Source organism: Procambarus clarkii, chromosome 7, assembly GCF_040958095.1.
Source record: "Procambarus clarkii isolate CNS0578487 chromosome 7, FALCON_Pclarkii_2.0, whole genome shotgun sequence".
NCBI classification, from domain to species: domain Eukaryota; kingdom Metazoa; phylum Arthropoda; class Malacostraca; order Decapoda; family Cambaridae; genus Procambarus; species Procambarus clarkii.
The window spans coordinates 17,625,714-17,641,322 of NC_091156.1; the positions used below are offsets into that span (position 1 = coordinate 17,625,714).

General features: G+C 42.0%; 1 protein-coding gene across 17 annotated transcripts in view; it reads right to left on the reverse strand.

Moving 5' to 3' along the window:
- Dap160 (dynamin associated protein 160) overlaps positions 1 to 15,609 on the reverse strand; it is a 264,887-nt gene that overhangs the window by 232,600 nt on the left and 16,678 nt on the right. For 14 of the 17 annotated variants that reach the window (XR_011224723.1, XM_045747362.2, XM_045747358.2 and 11 more), the window contains exon 4: positions 13,934 to 14,347. The exons of 2 other annotated variants lie outside the window; for them this stretch is intronic. Coding sequence is in view for 14 of the 15 variants with exons in the window: in XM_045747362.2 (XP_045603318.2) it covers positions 13,934 to 14,347 (414 nt within the window). In the remaining variant the exon portion in view is untranslated. Of the gene's footprint in view, positions 1 to 8,047; positions 8,129 to 13,933; positions 14,348 to 15,609 lie in introns of all 17 variants that reach the window. One more of the 17 variants, XM_045747360.2, reaches the window with a different exon arrangement.

Here is a 15,609-nt window from a genome sequence, read left to right on the forward strand (position 1 = left end):
TTTTTAGTACCCAAGTATTATTTTTATTAATGATAATTATTTACAAGAGCATCCAACTAAAAATGATGCACACAATTTTATTAAAACTACAAAAATACAAATAATTACAGCCTTGTATATATTAACTGTTGTAACATTACATTTCAGCAAATCACTTCAACTCCAAGCTTTCACTAATGTTCCCAAGAGTACCGAGATCATATCAATTTAATGAATAACTTCAGACCAATATAAAATCTACAAGTACCATCTATTGTCAGTTCTACTCTTACTGTCAAAGAAGATCATCATCAATCCTAAACAGTTTAACTTCAGACCATAAAGAGAGCAAACTGTTACAAACAAAGTGCATGTTGTTAGTCTAAGGTGACTCTAACGACCGGCCAGCCACCCTGGTGAAACACCTGGATATTTATCTAGATATTTGAGATGTTCTAAAGACTAAATAAGGTTTCATAATATTATATTTGTAAACTGGCAAGTGAACCTTTGTACTAAACAGGGCATTTTCTCACATTTTAACTGTATTGTATTATAGACCCAGGGTTTAAATTAGAAATAGTCTGTGGTATAGTCAGTTTCTTTGATAAGCTCTAAGGTCAAGGTTTTCTTTAATGTGAAATTTGCGGGGATAATCAAACTGTTTTTGAATTTCACATTTCACATGTTTGAGAATAATACACTGTTTTAACCAAACTTTAACCTGGCTTAACCATGGATAGAATGTAGTACTAATTATTTAGTTTTTTGAAGTGGTTACCATGAGGGTACCTAATCCCCCTCCCTGAGGGCAGGTTGATAAAATGCTATACAAAGTCTATACAACTTATATATAATGCTATACAACTACAAATATATATACTGTATATTCAATTTTAGTATTTACTGATGTACATAAGGTTCATGGTACTACTGATCATTATCTATTATGCACAGACTTTAATGCTACAGAGTAAAGTGAGTGCATAACGTCATTTAAAGCTCCCATACCAGCACAATCCAATATCGACTTGGAAATAACTGCTCCTCATACACTTCCCATAATTACAGGATTAATTTTCCAAAGGACAGCATACTCAGCCCACATTTATTCCTCCTATACACTGGTAGCCTACACAATGTTAAATATCTTGAAACTAGAGTACATGTTTTGACGACACCAATTTCCTTTCCTAATGAGCCAAACTAGCAAACAAATTTATATAATTTAAAAAAGATTTACTGCATATTATTTAGAAAGAAACCAGCTAGCTAAACCGATCTTCAATCTAACAACAACCAGATAAAGAACAAACATTTGACACTCTTGTGCTCTTTATACTGTATATCCAAAACAACAAATTTGAATTCTAAGCCAATCCTTGGATACTTCTGGAGAGTTAACAAACTTATGAACACAGTGTAAAGAACAAGCATTATTATTAATTCAAACTTTCTTCAGAATACCACAATTAATGTAGGCATCCACTGCAAATGACGAGGGGACCAAAATGTAAGTTACTGTGCAAGAAAAATGTAGTGCAATGCTTTGCATTTTTACAAGATGCTTTAAGAAATACTGAATTACATATTATATAAACTATACCTCCTTTGTGTAATTCATATTTATGGGGACAGGCAGGCTGTACTTAAGTTAATCAATGTGCCTTTAGGCCAACCACTCATCTTCCCCAGGATGCAAACAACAACAGCAGCACAACTTCCAGATACCTATTTACTGTTAGGTGAAGCGGCATCATGCGAAAAGAAATTCCCAAAGAGTCTTCTATCCTACTGAAACTATTGAACATGTGACATTTCAGCTGTGACCCAATTTTTAGTGGATTTGAATGGAGGTTGCACACAGCAGCCAACGTCCTATTATCTTGATTCAAGCACTATCACATAATGTAGCCAAAAGGTTAATAGCGAAGGTAGACAAAAGTAAAGTTATTGGTGGTGAATAAAATTTTGTCTAAAATAAATATCAAATGGTGAAGCACTACAAGTGTCCAAACAGGCTGAGCAACACTATTGTAAAGTACTTGGTAGTCCCTATGATGCCAAGAAGCATTTGGAAGGACTTCAAGCATATTGGAATAAACTTTGGGGTTGTTCTGGGAAGAATGAATGTTCACAAGTGTCTTCCTTATACCGGTAAGACCCAGCAGGGACACTTAAAACAAATCTCTGCTGCAGCAGGTCAAATATCTACGATCCTGGACAGGTATCTGATCCTAACCCCAAGAGGACCAGTAGGAGCTTGTCCTTGAAAGCAATAAAGTGCCCGTCAGACAAGAGCTTTACCAACTACTGTAAATTGAAATCTCTTATATTTATACAAGGTTATATGCTTGGAATTTTAAATCTAATCCAATAAAGTAAGGTTTAGGTAAAATTCAACTACAGAATGGGAAAAAATATTTAACATTTAATATTTTATTTCACATTTAATATTTTATTTAATATTTAATATTTTATTTAACATTTAATATTTTATTTAACATTTAATCTTTTATTTAAAATTTAGTCACTGAATTTTAAAAAATTCTGAATTCAAACTCTTTTCACTGGAGAACCGAAAAACAGTCATTAACATAAAATTTGTTGAAGTTGTATTGGAGCAAAAGAGCATTGCATGGAAATTGTTAATCCCATTAAAACACATTTTTCCCTTTGGCAATTTATTTTCAACCTGCACACTACACATGTGTCATATGTATACTATTCAACCTAATACATGACAATTCTTTTTATCACTTTTTTTTATCAATTTATGTATCACTGTATAAAGCTCAAGATATAACTGATTTTAATTTATTATTTTTATGTAGTATAATAAACAATGGTATGAACATTATCACATTTAAATCATTACTCTAATTATATTGTTAAAATAAAATTATGGTAATTAATAACACTTAAAGTTTGCCAGAAAAATGTGTTACTATAATAATGAGCACAAGCAAAATCACAATGTTTAGCTCCATATATAATAAAAAATAAGCACTTAATGTAATGAAACGCCATTTTCTAGGTGAGCCCTGGAGGCTCCCTGAAGCTATCCAAACAGATATGTGCTATATTAGTCTGGGGTCATCAGTCACAGGAGTCCTTATGCCTACCAGGAACTACGACCCAGAACTGGCTCCCCTCAGAGAGGCGCAGGTAGCAATTGTCTACGAAAAGGTTATTTTTAATGTGTACTGTAATTGCCATCGACCAGGTGAACTGTCTGGTTAACCTGTGCAATCTACATTCCAAAATACAAAAATAACTCCCCTAGAAAGAAACCCAACACGCAACACTTCATGCAACTAGCACTCTCGCTCGTTAGTACTACTCCCCGATAAGGGAGTAGGAACCGGCAGCACACTACTCCAGATCTTGAACGGAGTAGATCTGGAAAATCTAAAAAGATCTGAAGATGTGAAAACCGCCAACCGCAGGGAGGGAGGGTGTCAGGGAGCATCTGGGGCTCACCCAGAAAGTTGTATTTCACTACATTCAACGCTGATTTTCTGTTGGTAGACCATCAGCTCCCTGATGGGTCTACCAACTACCAACTAACTACCCAAAGGTAAGTAAAAGAAGGAACATACCCGGGAGGTGGCAGAACCACAGGACTCAAGACAAGGAAGAGACAGACGGCCACAACAGATGCCCCAAAGCCACACACGGCCGAGAGGGAACCAGAACGTTCATGAGATACCTGGTGGCCAGGACCCTGTTTGACCTCCAAAACCCCTACGCCTGAATGTCAACCTAAGACATGTTGCTTAAAACCACCACGAGAGCAGCATACTTCCTAACATCATAGGCACAAGGATAGACCACAGACTGGCTAGATTTGATGACACTGCAGACAACCTGAGACACAATTAGGCAGCGATGTGGTGGAGGCAGACTCCATGCACAGTTTCAAATGATAGAGCCCAATAGGCTCTAGAATCTGTAAATCAGTTGATTGACTGTTGAGAGGCAGGACCAAAGAGCCAAAGCTCAGCCCCCACAAGCACAACTGGGTGAGTACACAAGCCCTGGAACAAGGAATCAAGTAAAGCTGATTCACCCAGAGCGCCTTCACCGTCACAGAACCAGTGGCCAGCAGGTAGCCGCATAAAGCCACCACCGCCAAACACGTGACTCACCCCGGCCAAACCAACCAAGCATCCACAACCAACGGACCCCCTCCAGAAGCCAGCTGTCCCATTCTTCTCCAGAAAAGAAAAAAGGAAAAGGCTGCAAACAAACAAAACTACCACCTGGACCAAAAGAACAGAACCCCAGGCATCGAAAGAGAGCAGGAAGCTCTCCTAGACCCCTAGAGGCCAAGGTCAACGAAAACGAGGCCTTTCAAAAGCAATCCCAAACTAAAGGGGCCACAACAAAGTTAGGAGAAGAAAAAAAAGAAAGAACTCGATTCAAAGACCAAGAAGGCTCAGGCAGTGCATAAGCAGGCCAGAGGTGGAAAAGCGCACAAGAAAATTTGTAGAACAGAGCGGAAGTATCATCCACCCCGTATGCAAGTCGCAGCGGCTTCACCAACGTCGCACTATACGAAGCGACAGTATTAGGCATGAGATGCCAATCCAGAAAAAACCAAGAGAGGAAGGACAAAATAACCTAGTCCAAAATCAACGAAAACCAAAAAAGAGAAAGAAAATGACGGAAAGACCGCCAAGAAACTTCATACTGTCACTGAGAGGACTATAGTTGGGACACCATCAATGAAGGCACCTAATCACCATACAAATGGTGATACACTCGCATCAGAAAGACCAGACGCATAGTGCGAAGCAGTAAGGCAAACCAAAGAGATACCTCACAGGACCGACCTGCTGAAAGAGGTCGCAGAGAAACATCAGGATTCAGACACCGAGCAAGCAGCGCCTGAAACCAAGGCTGGACCAGCCACCGTGGAGCCAGGAGAACCACTCACCCCCGATGTGAATCCAGCCAAGCCAGAATCCGAAGCAACATCTGGACCGGGAGGGAAGAAGTACAGGAACCCCCACCTCGACTAGTCCTGCTGAAACGCATCTACCATGAGGGCCTCGCAGTCAGGAAGCGGCACCACGTACAATGGGCGACGCCGAGACCACACCAAAGCAAAGAGGTCCACCTCCAGGTACCCATATGTCCGACAAAACCAAAGGAAGGAGGCGGCATCAACCGTCCACTCCATGGAAAGTGGAATGAAGCGCGACAGGCCGTCTGCCAAAACGTTGGACACATCCTGAATGTGAACGGCGTGGAGAGCTAACCCTCAAGAACTCAAAAGAGCTACCCGAAGCGACCAGCCCCAAAGCCACGGACCAAAGAGACCCTGCCCAGTTGAAACAATGAACCACGCGGGAGCAATCCAGATCACCAGATCCACAACAGCGCCTGCCACACAGCTGCAAACTCCCACACAATGCTATGAGCTCGAAGGAAGGATGGCACCCAACACCCCTGGACATCCTGGTGAATGCTGGTCACAAAGCCCCAAACAAGAGACGAGGCGTCCGTGAACACATCGAATTAGGGGTAGAGGAAGGCACCATGGTACCAAACTCCATAAACCCCAAAGAGGAAGCCAGAGATGCAGCAACCAATGCAAGGCCACTGGGGAATGAACCCAACGAATGCAAGAGTGGCAAAAAGAGGCCCCTCCAAAGATACCAGAAGAGCCTCTGAAGCCAAACCGCGGCCCGGTCCATGACCAGGCCGCCTTTTTGTTACACACCCCCAGGAAGCAGCCCATAGCAGCTGTCAAACTCCCAGGTACCCATTTACTGCTAGGTGAACAGGAGCATCAGGGGTGAAAAACTCTACCCATTTGTTTCCACCTTCAACAGGAATAGAACCTGGAACTTTAGGACTATGAATCTCAAGCGCTGTCAATTCATCTGTCAGAACAATGGCGCATTAGCTGAATGAAAAATGCCCCAAAAAGCAGGAAAAAAAATGATAAACATTCAACTGCCCAGCCGCCATATTCAAAGGGTGGATGACAACAAATCACAGCTGTGGGATGGTGCGCCACAACCGGTGCGTCGCCCTGGCGGCCAGTCATGGCAACTCAAAACATCACACTCGGAAATCCAAGGTTCACAATCTGTATACCAAAATTCTTGCCAAAATTATAAACACCAAAACCGCTGATCTGAAAAGAGGGAAAAGCAGGAATACCAAAAGCACCAGAAAATAACGTGCAATAAATGTACGATGAACCACACGAAAAAGTTGTTACTGTATATTCTTTTTTCGTTTTTTTTTTCTCCTGTTCAAAACATCCAAGCAAAAGATGGAGGCGTCCAACGCGAGGGTGCATAAATCACACAGGCAAACATGGTAATACTAATACAGAAAGGGATGGAGGGGGACAAAATACCCCTTCCCTTCAGCAACAACCCCTGCCCAGAAGGCACAAGAGCCTAAGCAGGGGCAAAAAGAGTTTAAGCACTCCAAGCAGACTTCCTCCGAGCCCCAGGAACACCCGGCACAGGCCTTGGGGGCAGAGCCCTCTTCCATGTCCACCCCCCCTGAACGAAAGGCGGCATTCAGGGGGAAAAGTTTTCAAGAAGGGAGTCTGCTGGGTTGACCCAGAAGCCTTGGAAGAAAAAAAATGAGGCTCAATCACCTCCGCGCCCGAATCGGAAGGAGCAGCCTCGGAAGCCACCTGAGCTAAATCCCCCCCAACCACCCACCACGACTCCGAAACCCTCAGATGTTTAAGAGCCGATAGCAGAGGACAAAAGGAGCTGGGTGAACCATGCCCACCTGGGAAGGAAACAGGGGCACGGAAGGAACCAAGGTCGAAGCAACCAATGCCCACAAATCCTGGTTGCTAAACCCCAAGCAGGGCAGCTCCGGGGGCCTCCAACTGGATAACCAGCCTGGTTCGTTGCAGTAAGGAGAATCGAGCAGCAGCCACTGCCTGAACCCTGTGATCAACAGATGAGGAAAGTGAAGTACAAGCATGGAACAAGGCCCACAAGACCCTGGATCAGTGGCGTCCCCAACCAAACAGGCAGCGTGACGGAGGCAGTATGGATGATCGTTTCCCCCTGAGGCTGGGGCAATTAACAACCTTCAACTTCACACAAGGTGAGAGCGGGCTTGGAAGAAGTAGCCATTGTATGACTGAGCCCACAGGGGCTTTCCAGGGCCCGTAGGGTAAATTAGCCTGTGGGAAGCCAAGACACCTGGGCCAGCTAATCCAGGAGAACCCCTGTCAGGTAGCAAGCAAACTGACAACCAGTATCACCTATGAAACCTCGGGGGCAACAGACAAGGACTACCAACACAACCTAGGCTTGCCTAATAAGAAGCTAAGCAGACCTCCTCTGTCTAAACATAGCGAGAACGCCAGAGAATGAAAAAAAATTAAAACAAAATCCCCCAAAGACAGACAACAAACAAACTAGCAGTTAGAGAAAAACATCTGCATTGTTGTTGCTGCTGCGTTGAAGAAAAGCTAGCTGCACCAGTCGCACTTCGCCCCACACATCCAGGTGCTCTACAGAAAGTGCTCTCACACACAGCTGGAACAGCCACACAGGGCAAAAATTCAAAACAGAAACGCGAGGCCAGAGGTGACTGATCTGACCGCCTGCACATTAGTTCAAGAACTGGAGTGTTGGGCTGCAGCTCACCCTCCCCCCCTATACGGGTGGTAGAGAAGGGTAGCACTAATAAGAGAGAGTGCTAGTTGCATGAAGTGCTGCTTGTTGGGTTTCTTTCCAAGATTTATTTCAATCTTTTGAAATGTAGATTGCACCGGTTAACCAGACAGTGGTCTGTTTTGATTCGCCTACCTTTCTGGGCCCTTCTCTGGTCAATGGCAATTATGACATATAGTACTTTAATTGTAAAGTGCTCATAGGTCAATGCCCTCTACGCCTCTTTGAGGGGGCCAGATTCTGGCTCGTGGTCCCCGGTAGGCATAAAGACTCCTGTGACTGATGACCCCAAACTAATATAGCACATACCAGTTCGGAAAGCTTCAGGGAACCGATGAGGCTCCCCACAGAAAGTGCAGTTTTAAGCAACATTTACAAGCTACTGCCCGAGAACTTACCAGCAGGTGGTGCAGTGGGTGCCGCACCTACAGGGCTAACAAAAGCACCTGCAGCAACAGCCGCAGGATCATGAGCAGGAGCTGAAGCAACACAAGCCATTGTCAAAACAACAGAGGCACACCCCAAGCTCCATTTACAACACAAATTAACAATATGATGAAAAGGTATTATTGAAAGCATACAAGTTGCATATCCAGAATCACTAACAAACAAAACCATGGCAAGTTATGAGACTAAAACACAGCTTTTGTTCATCACCTCCCGATATAATTAAGGTTGTATCTCCTTACACTTAATACATGTATATATATGTCTTAGTTTACAGCCAATTTCATTACACAGCCTTCAATACAGGATCAAAATTTCAAAGGATGATTGACCAAACCTTTGAAAAGTGGCTGTATGCAATTGGAATCTTTTGATAATAAATTTTGCAAGACAGCATTATGGAGCAGGCATGTTGCACCACTATTTTCCAACATTAAGTGGTGGAGACAGCCCCACAGCCTTAATGGTACAAGGGAAATGACTGGGCTGGTACCCATCCTTATTATTTAAGAAGCCAAGCTAGCTTAATCTGCAGCCCACATCTATCCAGGCCCAAAGTAGCCAAGGCACAATGTATGCCAGGTTAAATGAGAGAAATAAATGAGGAACAAAAACATTGATAGATCTACCAGCGTTCAGAAACAACATGGTTTGATATACTTGGATTATGTAAAACAAAAAGGAATGGCAAGAAACATTAGGAGTAGAATGATATGAAGTCTAAGGTAAATACAGAAAATTATGAGAAGTGAAGAGTATGATTTGTTATTATGACAACTGAAACATAAGAACATAAAAATATATGAAACTGCAGAAAGGATTTCTGGCCCCAGCCAATTTAAGACGATAGTGATCAATTCAAGTTGCATGGGCGAAACTAGCTTTTTTTAACTGAATATACACCATACAGTTTTGTAAGTCAGATTGAAATAAACTTTCTGGGTTGAATACAGTAGACATTGTCATTTTGTTTTCCTTTTATATAGTTGAGTGCAGGCATAGATGACTTGTGACTCCTGCTAGCAGGTTTAGAGTTCTCATTCCCAAAGCTCATGGTAAGCCTTACCCTACTAGTTTGCCCTGGAACATGACCAATCTGTTAATAACCAGGTCTCCAATTACTGCTGGGTGAACTAGGGCAAACAGTTAAGGATTAGCAACCAGCCAATACTCCCTGGCCAGGAATCAAACCCGGATGAAATGTCTTGCGAGGCATGGGCTAGTGTGTTACCACTATGCCACCAGGGATTGTTGTGCTGTCAAGGAGTTGTAAACTGATTGTAATAAGAAATTTGTTAAGTAAAACTGGAACAGACCCTGATAAAGACGCAAGTATTTAGTTACGCTCCAGGTATGACAACTATTGGCATGAGATGATATAAATTTATATGCTGTGAAAGGAAACTATGCATCACAAATATATGTTATGCAAAAGTACACATGCATATATATGAAACAATGTAAAGAGGGAAAGGGGTTGATTAGGGTAATTGATTATGTACTTGAGCAAAGAAGAATATTTAAGTATGCATGTAAAGTATTGTCTCAGCTCACTAATTTGAATCATATGGAGCAGACCCTAATCACAAGATCTATGTTACCTCACTTCCCACACATGATGAACATATGCTGTATTTACAGTATTAAGGCAGCATCTTCATATCAATATAACAATTGCAACAACAGAAATTTCAAAATTCATCGGTGAAGTTAAGAACTATTTAGATCACTGAAGGGCTTAAATTTTGTATAATAACTTAATGAAGCCCTAAATTACTGTACAAGTGCTTGTCACAACCCGGTTCTGACTGCTAGCTGCTGAGGCTTTGCTGGTTGAGGCTCTTTGACTTTCAGATCTAACCAAATAACTATCTTTTTTTACCTGTCTCCTTTTTTATTGTCAACCTTGATGATCAGTTCTTTGCCCAACCTAAAGTATGTGCAAAAACTTCCAAAATCTGGATTTTCACAATTTGAAGCAGCCCTTGAGTCACTAATTTTTATCTATACCACTAATTCTGCCATCCCTAGTTTTAAATAATTACTATGAGACAGAATGTTTACTTCAATGATCTATTTCTCCTCATTCCTGAAGCTCTAGCTTATGCTGATGACTGCACTCTAACCTTTACATACAAAATGGAGGAAATCCTGACAGCTACAAGACTCATTATTCCCAAATTTTCTGTAGTTTCCTCTTAGGGTAGGTGATGACAAGTTACATACGCGGCAGACAAAACACAGGTGATTATCATAACTAGACTGCATGACATTGGACCCGAGACAGGCATATGGATGGGCAGAAAAAATGTAGGGCTAGGTGATGAAATTTTACTCTTCAATTACCTTGAGCCACAAGTTGAACTATGAGGGGTAATGCAACCAAGAAACTTAAGAGCTCTGAGACACATTTCATACCTTCTCAACATCAGGGGTTGCAAAATCTCATATGAAGCACAAGTTGGCTCCCATCTTAGGTATGCACAACTTTTGGATACCCTGCCCCCCTCCCCCATCCTTTATCTAAATTCTGGACAATGTTTAGAACCAAGCAAGAAGATTTATCTCTAGTCTTGACCCAGTCTGGTTATACTGGTCAGTACTGTGCACCAGAGCTTTCAACACCTGAGAGATGTTGATGACTTTACTGTTATGTATAACGTCAATGATCTCAAAAATACCCACCTGGCCCAGCTTTGTGAAGAAGCAGACGTTGGCAACAGCAATATAAGGTGTTCTGCAATCAACAACCTTGTACTGGCTATGCCATTGTCTTGAACATCACTCCATCAAAGGTCATTCATACCTAGGCTGACTCACTTTTAGAACACCTCCACTAAACACACAGATGCATATATGTAAAATCCAGCCAATTGACCATGTGAAGGTACTAGTATGCAATTAGCTTCAGCCTGCTACCAACATGATTGTAACTTAGCACTAACCAGAGTTTATTCCTAATGGAAACACGTTTATCAAATAAATGAGTTTCAAGACCTGACTTCAAATAAGCTGATGTAGGATAACAACTCTTAGTTTGCAGTTCTTTAGGAAATGAATTACCTTTTAAATAAAACCTAGTCTTAGTTTAAAAAACCAACGTTGAATGTAATGAAATGCATCTTTCTGGATAAACTTGGTTGGCTCCCTGAAGCTAATCTCACTGAGATGGCTCCTACCTACTAGGCGAGATCAGTTGCGAAGTTGTGTTTGGCCTACCGAGGACCATAACCAGAATCTGGCCACCTCACAGAGTCACAGAGAGCAGTTGACACTCCTCCACCACACCAGAAAAGCATCCAGAAAATCAGCAAACAAATGCAGACCACTGCTGTGTTCAAAGAGACCGAAGCCTCAAAACTTAGACCAAAACTAGAGCAAGCTTGATAGCACTAACCTCCACCAGTGGGGGCGGTGGGAGCCCAAAACTCGGGGTCTCTCCCAGCCAACCAAGCCAGTTCTGGAGCAGATGTGATCACATGCACCAACCAACCCAGAAGGAAGGAAGGGAATGAGGGAGCCACTGGGGGCTCATCCAGAAAGAGTTGTTTCATTATATTCAATGCTGATTTCCTGTGGAGGCACCTTGAAGCTCACTGAAACTAACTTGCAGTCCCCGTGGCGAAGTGGTAAAACACTCGCCAGGCGCTTCGCAAGCACTTTAGCCTGGGTTTGTATCCTGGCCGAGGAGGATTGACCAGGTGCCAATCCTTAACTGTAGCCTCTGTTCATCCAGCAGTGAATGGGGTAAATGGTTGTTAAACGATTTGGCGGGTCGAATGCTGGGGAAAATTAGGATTAAGGACCTGCCCGAAATTCTATGCATGCTAATGGCTTTACAGGAATGTAAGAACTCTTGTGTGTATATTAGTTTGTTTTTATATCCATATCCATATAGTTGAAAGAGGATCCATATCCTCTTTCAACGCCTTAGTGTGGCGATCCAGAGAGGAAATGCTCACTGCATCCATGGTTCCTGCCCGCCATCTGAGGAGCTGGAGGAGCTCTACAACTTGTGACAAGTAGCCTTGTACCTTGCATGTAACCAATGTTGTAACCCTTTTCGTGTAATGAAATTTTAAATAAAGTTAGATATATATACACACATACAAAAAGAATACGGGTGGTAGGAGAAAAAAATATCAGTGTTCAGTGAGGATCCACAAGGTCTTTTCTGAGTACTCTTTATTTTCTTCACCGAGGCCATAGGTCCCTACAATTGCACCAGAGGTTGTACCCCTTTTAGGTTTTTTGTATATGTATATAAAACCTATGTATAGAGAAGAAAAACAAGGGCAGACAAGAGCCCACAAATCAACTGCCATGAGGGCTACATAAAACAAAAGAACAGAGCATGAAGCTGCACCAACTCCTTATCCCAGGAAAGATCAGGAGCAAACTGGCAGTCACTAAGCAGTTCAAAAGAGGAACTGCCCAAAAAACACTTGAACATCCGAGACCTCACACCACCTAACCATGCAGGAATGAAAAAAGTTGCACCAAGACCCAATGGAAAAAGAGAGAAAAATAGTCTTCCTGCTGGCCAGGAAGACTCTGGAACCTTGCAGCACAGCCAGATGGGCAAAGATGATGACCCAAACTCAAAAGAGGCAGGGTCCTTCAGAGGCAAAATTCGAGTCATGCAGGAAGTATTTATAGATCCACCTGAGCCACCATAGGCAAGACCCGAAAGGAAGGAAACCATCAGAAGGACACATCTGATGGACCATAAGGTACATGGAAACATACAATGGGAAAGAGAGGTCAGGAGGGGGACTAATGGAAGCTGGGCATGCCACACCCAAAGGGAAAGGAAAATTAGATGTAGATAGAACCAAGGTGGAATTAACTACTGTACCTCCAATTTCGGAGGTACATTGGTGCAGTACCAATGGACAAGTGGCCCAAGAGAAGGAAATATAGTATTAGTAGTAGTAACGGAAGCCAAAAACTAACAACTAGAAAAGTGTAATCAGACAAAGTCAGAAAGGAACTGGCATTAAGACTGAAGCCGCAGCAAAACACATTGATACAAGTACTGTACCAAAACATTTTCAGTAGCAAAGAAAAGAAAATAACATCTAGGTCAGAAAGATCCTCAGAAAAAGTAAATGTGGTAAATGAAGGTTATCTTGAGGTTATCTTGAGATGATTTCGGGGCTTTAGTGTCCCCGCGGCCTGGTCCTCGACCAGGCCTCCACCCCCAGGAAGCAGCCCGTGACAGCTGACTAACACCAAGGTACCTATTTACTGCTAGGTAACAGGGGCATTCAGGGTGAAAGAAACTTTGCCCATTTGTTTCTGCCTCGTGCGGGAATCGAACCCGCGCCACAGAATTACGAGTCCTGCGCGCTATCCACCAGGCTACGAGGCCCCTCGTTGAATTGTTCGGTTAGGTACGAAAAAGGAAAAGATTGACCCTTAAGGATCATCCTATATGGAACTAAACAGATGGAAGTAGTACTCATGAATGTGTGTGTGTGTGTGTAATTACATAAGTGTAATTACCTACGTGTACTCACAGGATGTGAAATATACTCGTGGTGTCCCATCTTTCCTTCGTCATATAACGCTTTGAAACTGCCGACAGTTTTGGCCTCCACCACTTTCTCGCTTAACTTGTTCCAACTGTCTACCACTATTTGCAAAGGAAACTTTCTAACATTTTTTTGGCACCTTTGTGTGTGAATGTGTGTTTTTTGTTTTTGAGGATGTTTGTTTTAATAAACATGCAGTACTTTATTAAGTATTATTCTTAAAAAAAATCTGAGGTAAAACAATATCATGCACAAAATAAGGCTTGCGAATCAAAAGCAATTTTTAAAAATTACACTTACGGAGAGTTGTGGGTAAAGCTGGCAGCACTGAGCCTTGCCCAGTCCCTGCTCTTGGTCCAGAGATTAAACTAGGCATAATCCCAGAGACCATACCAGGCATAGTACCTGGCAGAGCACCTGTAGTGCATCCTACAGTTGTAGGTGCTACAAAACTAGAAAGACTACTTGATGTTGTAGCCTGAAGTGCCATAACAGCAGAGGCTGAGACAGGAGCAATAGGGATAGATGCTGAAACAGGGGCAGCAGGAGTAGGTATATTGGTCGTAATAACCATAGGTGACATAACAGGACCAGGAGCCCTGGCTGGAGTGAGTGAAAGGCCAATATCAAGACCTGTAAAACCTCCTCCTCCTCCTCCTCCTACCCCAGCAGCCATCCTTACATTGCTAGGCATCCCATATCCAGTGGACGTTCCTATAGGGACCAACAACAGATGTCAACATTGTAACACACTGCAGTAATTGTGCATATCTAGATCTGTTGGTACTATCAGAAAATATATGTTGCCAATTTTGAGTAAGTTCAATAAGAAATGTTTTCTGTCAGTCAAAATATGCCAAGAGAACAGAAATATTATCCAATGGAAAGCAAAACAGAAACTTGGTACCAAGCTGCAGTATACACTTAGGGTTTGATGTGCACAAACTCTGTTTCATGTGGACAAGGCATGTATACTGTACACAACACTTTGGTGGTCCAGTCTCTCCATGTGTTCCTGACTGTATACATTCTGCTTTCCACTGGCCAATCATAGGCCACTCAGCGATGCAAAAAGTTTACAATAATTTTATGTTCACTCAGTTATTTGTTAGCTTACATCTATAAATTTGGTGTTAAAATGTTTGCAACATTTCTAGATAACATAACATAGATAACGTCTAGATAACAGATGCAAAAAAAAAAAAAAAGTGTACAGTATTTATAATAGATGATGCTACTCTCTGCACATTCCTATGTGAAGAGAGTAGAAAGAGTTTACACACATTCCCATGTGTATAAACATAGCTAGCTTGGCTGGTCCCACTGGGCAATGCTTAAAATGTTTACAATCATTTTATGTTTTCTCGGTTATTTATTTGGTTACAACTATAAATTTGGTGTCAAAATATTTGCAAATTAATTCTCTAGAGAACAGATACAAAAACAAAAGTGCATTTGTAATAGATTATGTCTGACAGCAATGAATATACAAATGTTTATGAATAGCAATGGAATGACACATTTTAGCATCATCAAAATGCAAAATTGTTAACTTGCTTCATGGAAAACATTATCCGAATTCACACACGTTAGGCTTAATATTGGTTTAGTAAATACATATATAGTATACTGTATTGAATATATAAATATATATGTTTCAATAACAAATCTACATTACAGTTTTGTCTTCACTCAATTATCCAAATAATATATGGGCCAACGTCCATTCTAGTTAGTCAAACATTCAACTTAGCTGAACTGCTTACCAGGAATATTCAAAAATTAATAAATTCACAATTTTTATACCACAATTCGCCAACTCCCACCGCCTGCCTGTCCAGCCCAGTGACTCCCGCCACCCATCCAGCCCAATGACTCCAGCCATCTACCTGGAACAGTGACTCCTGCCACCCATCCAGCCCAATGACTCCAGCCATCTACCTGGAACAGTGACTCCCGCCGCCCATCCAGCCCAA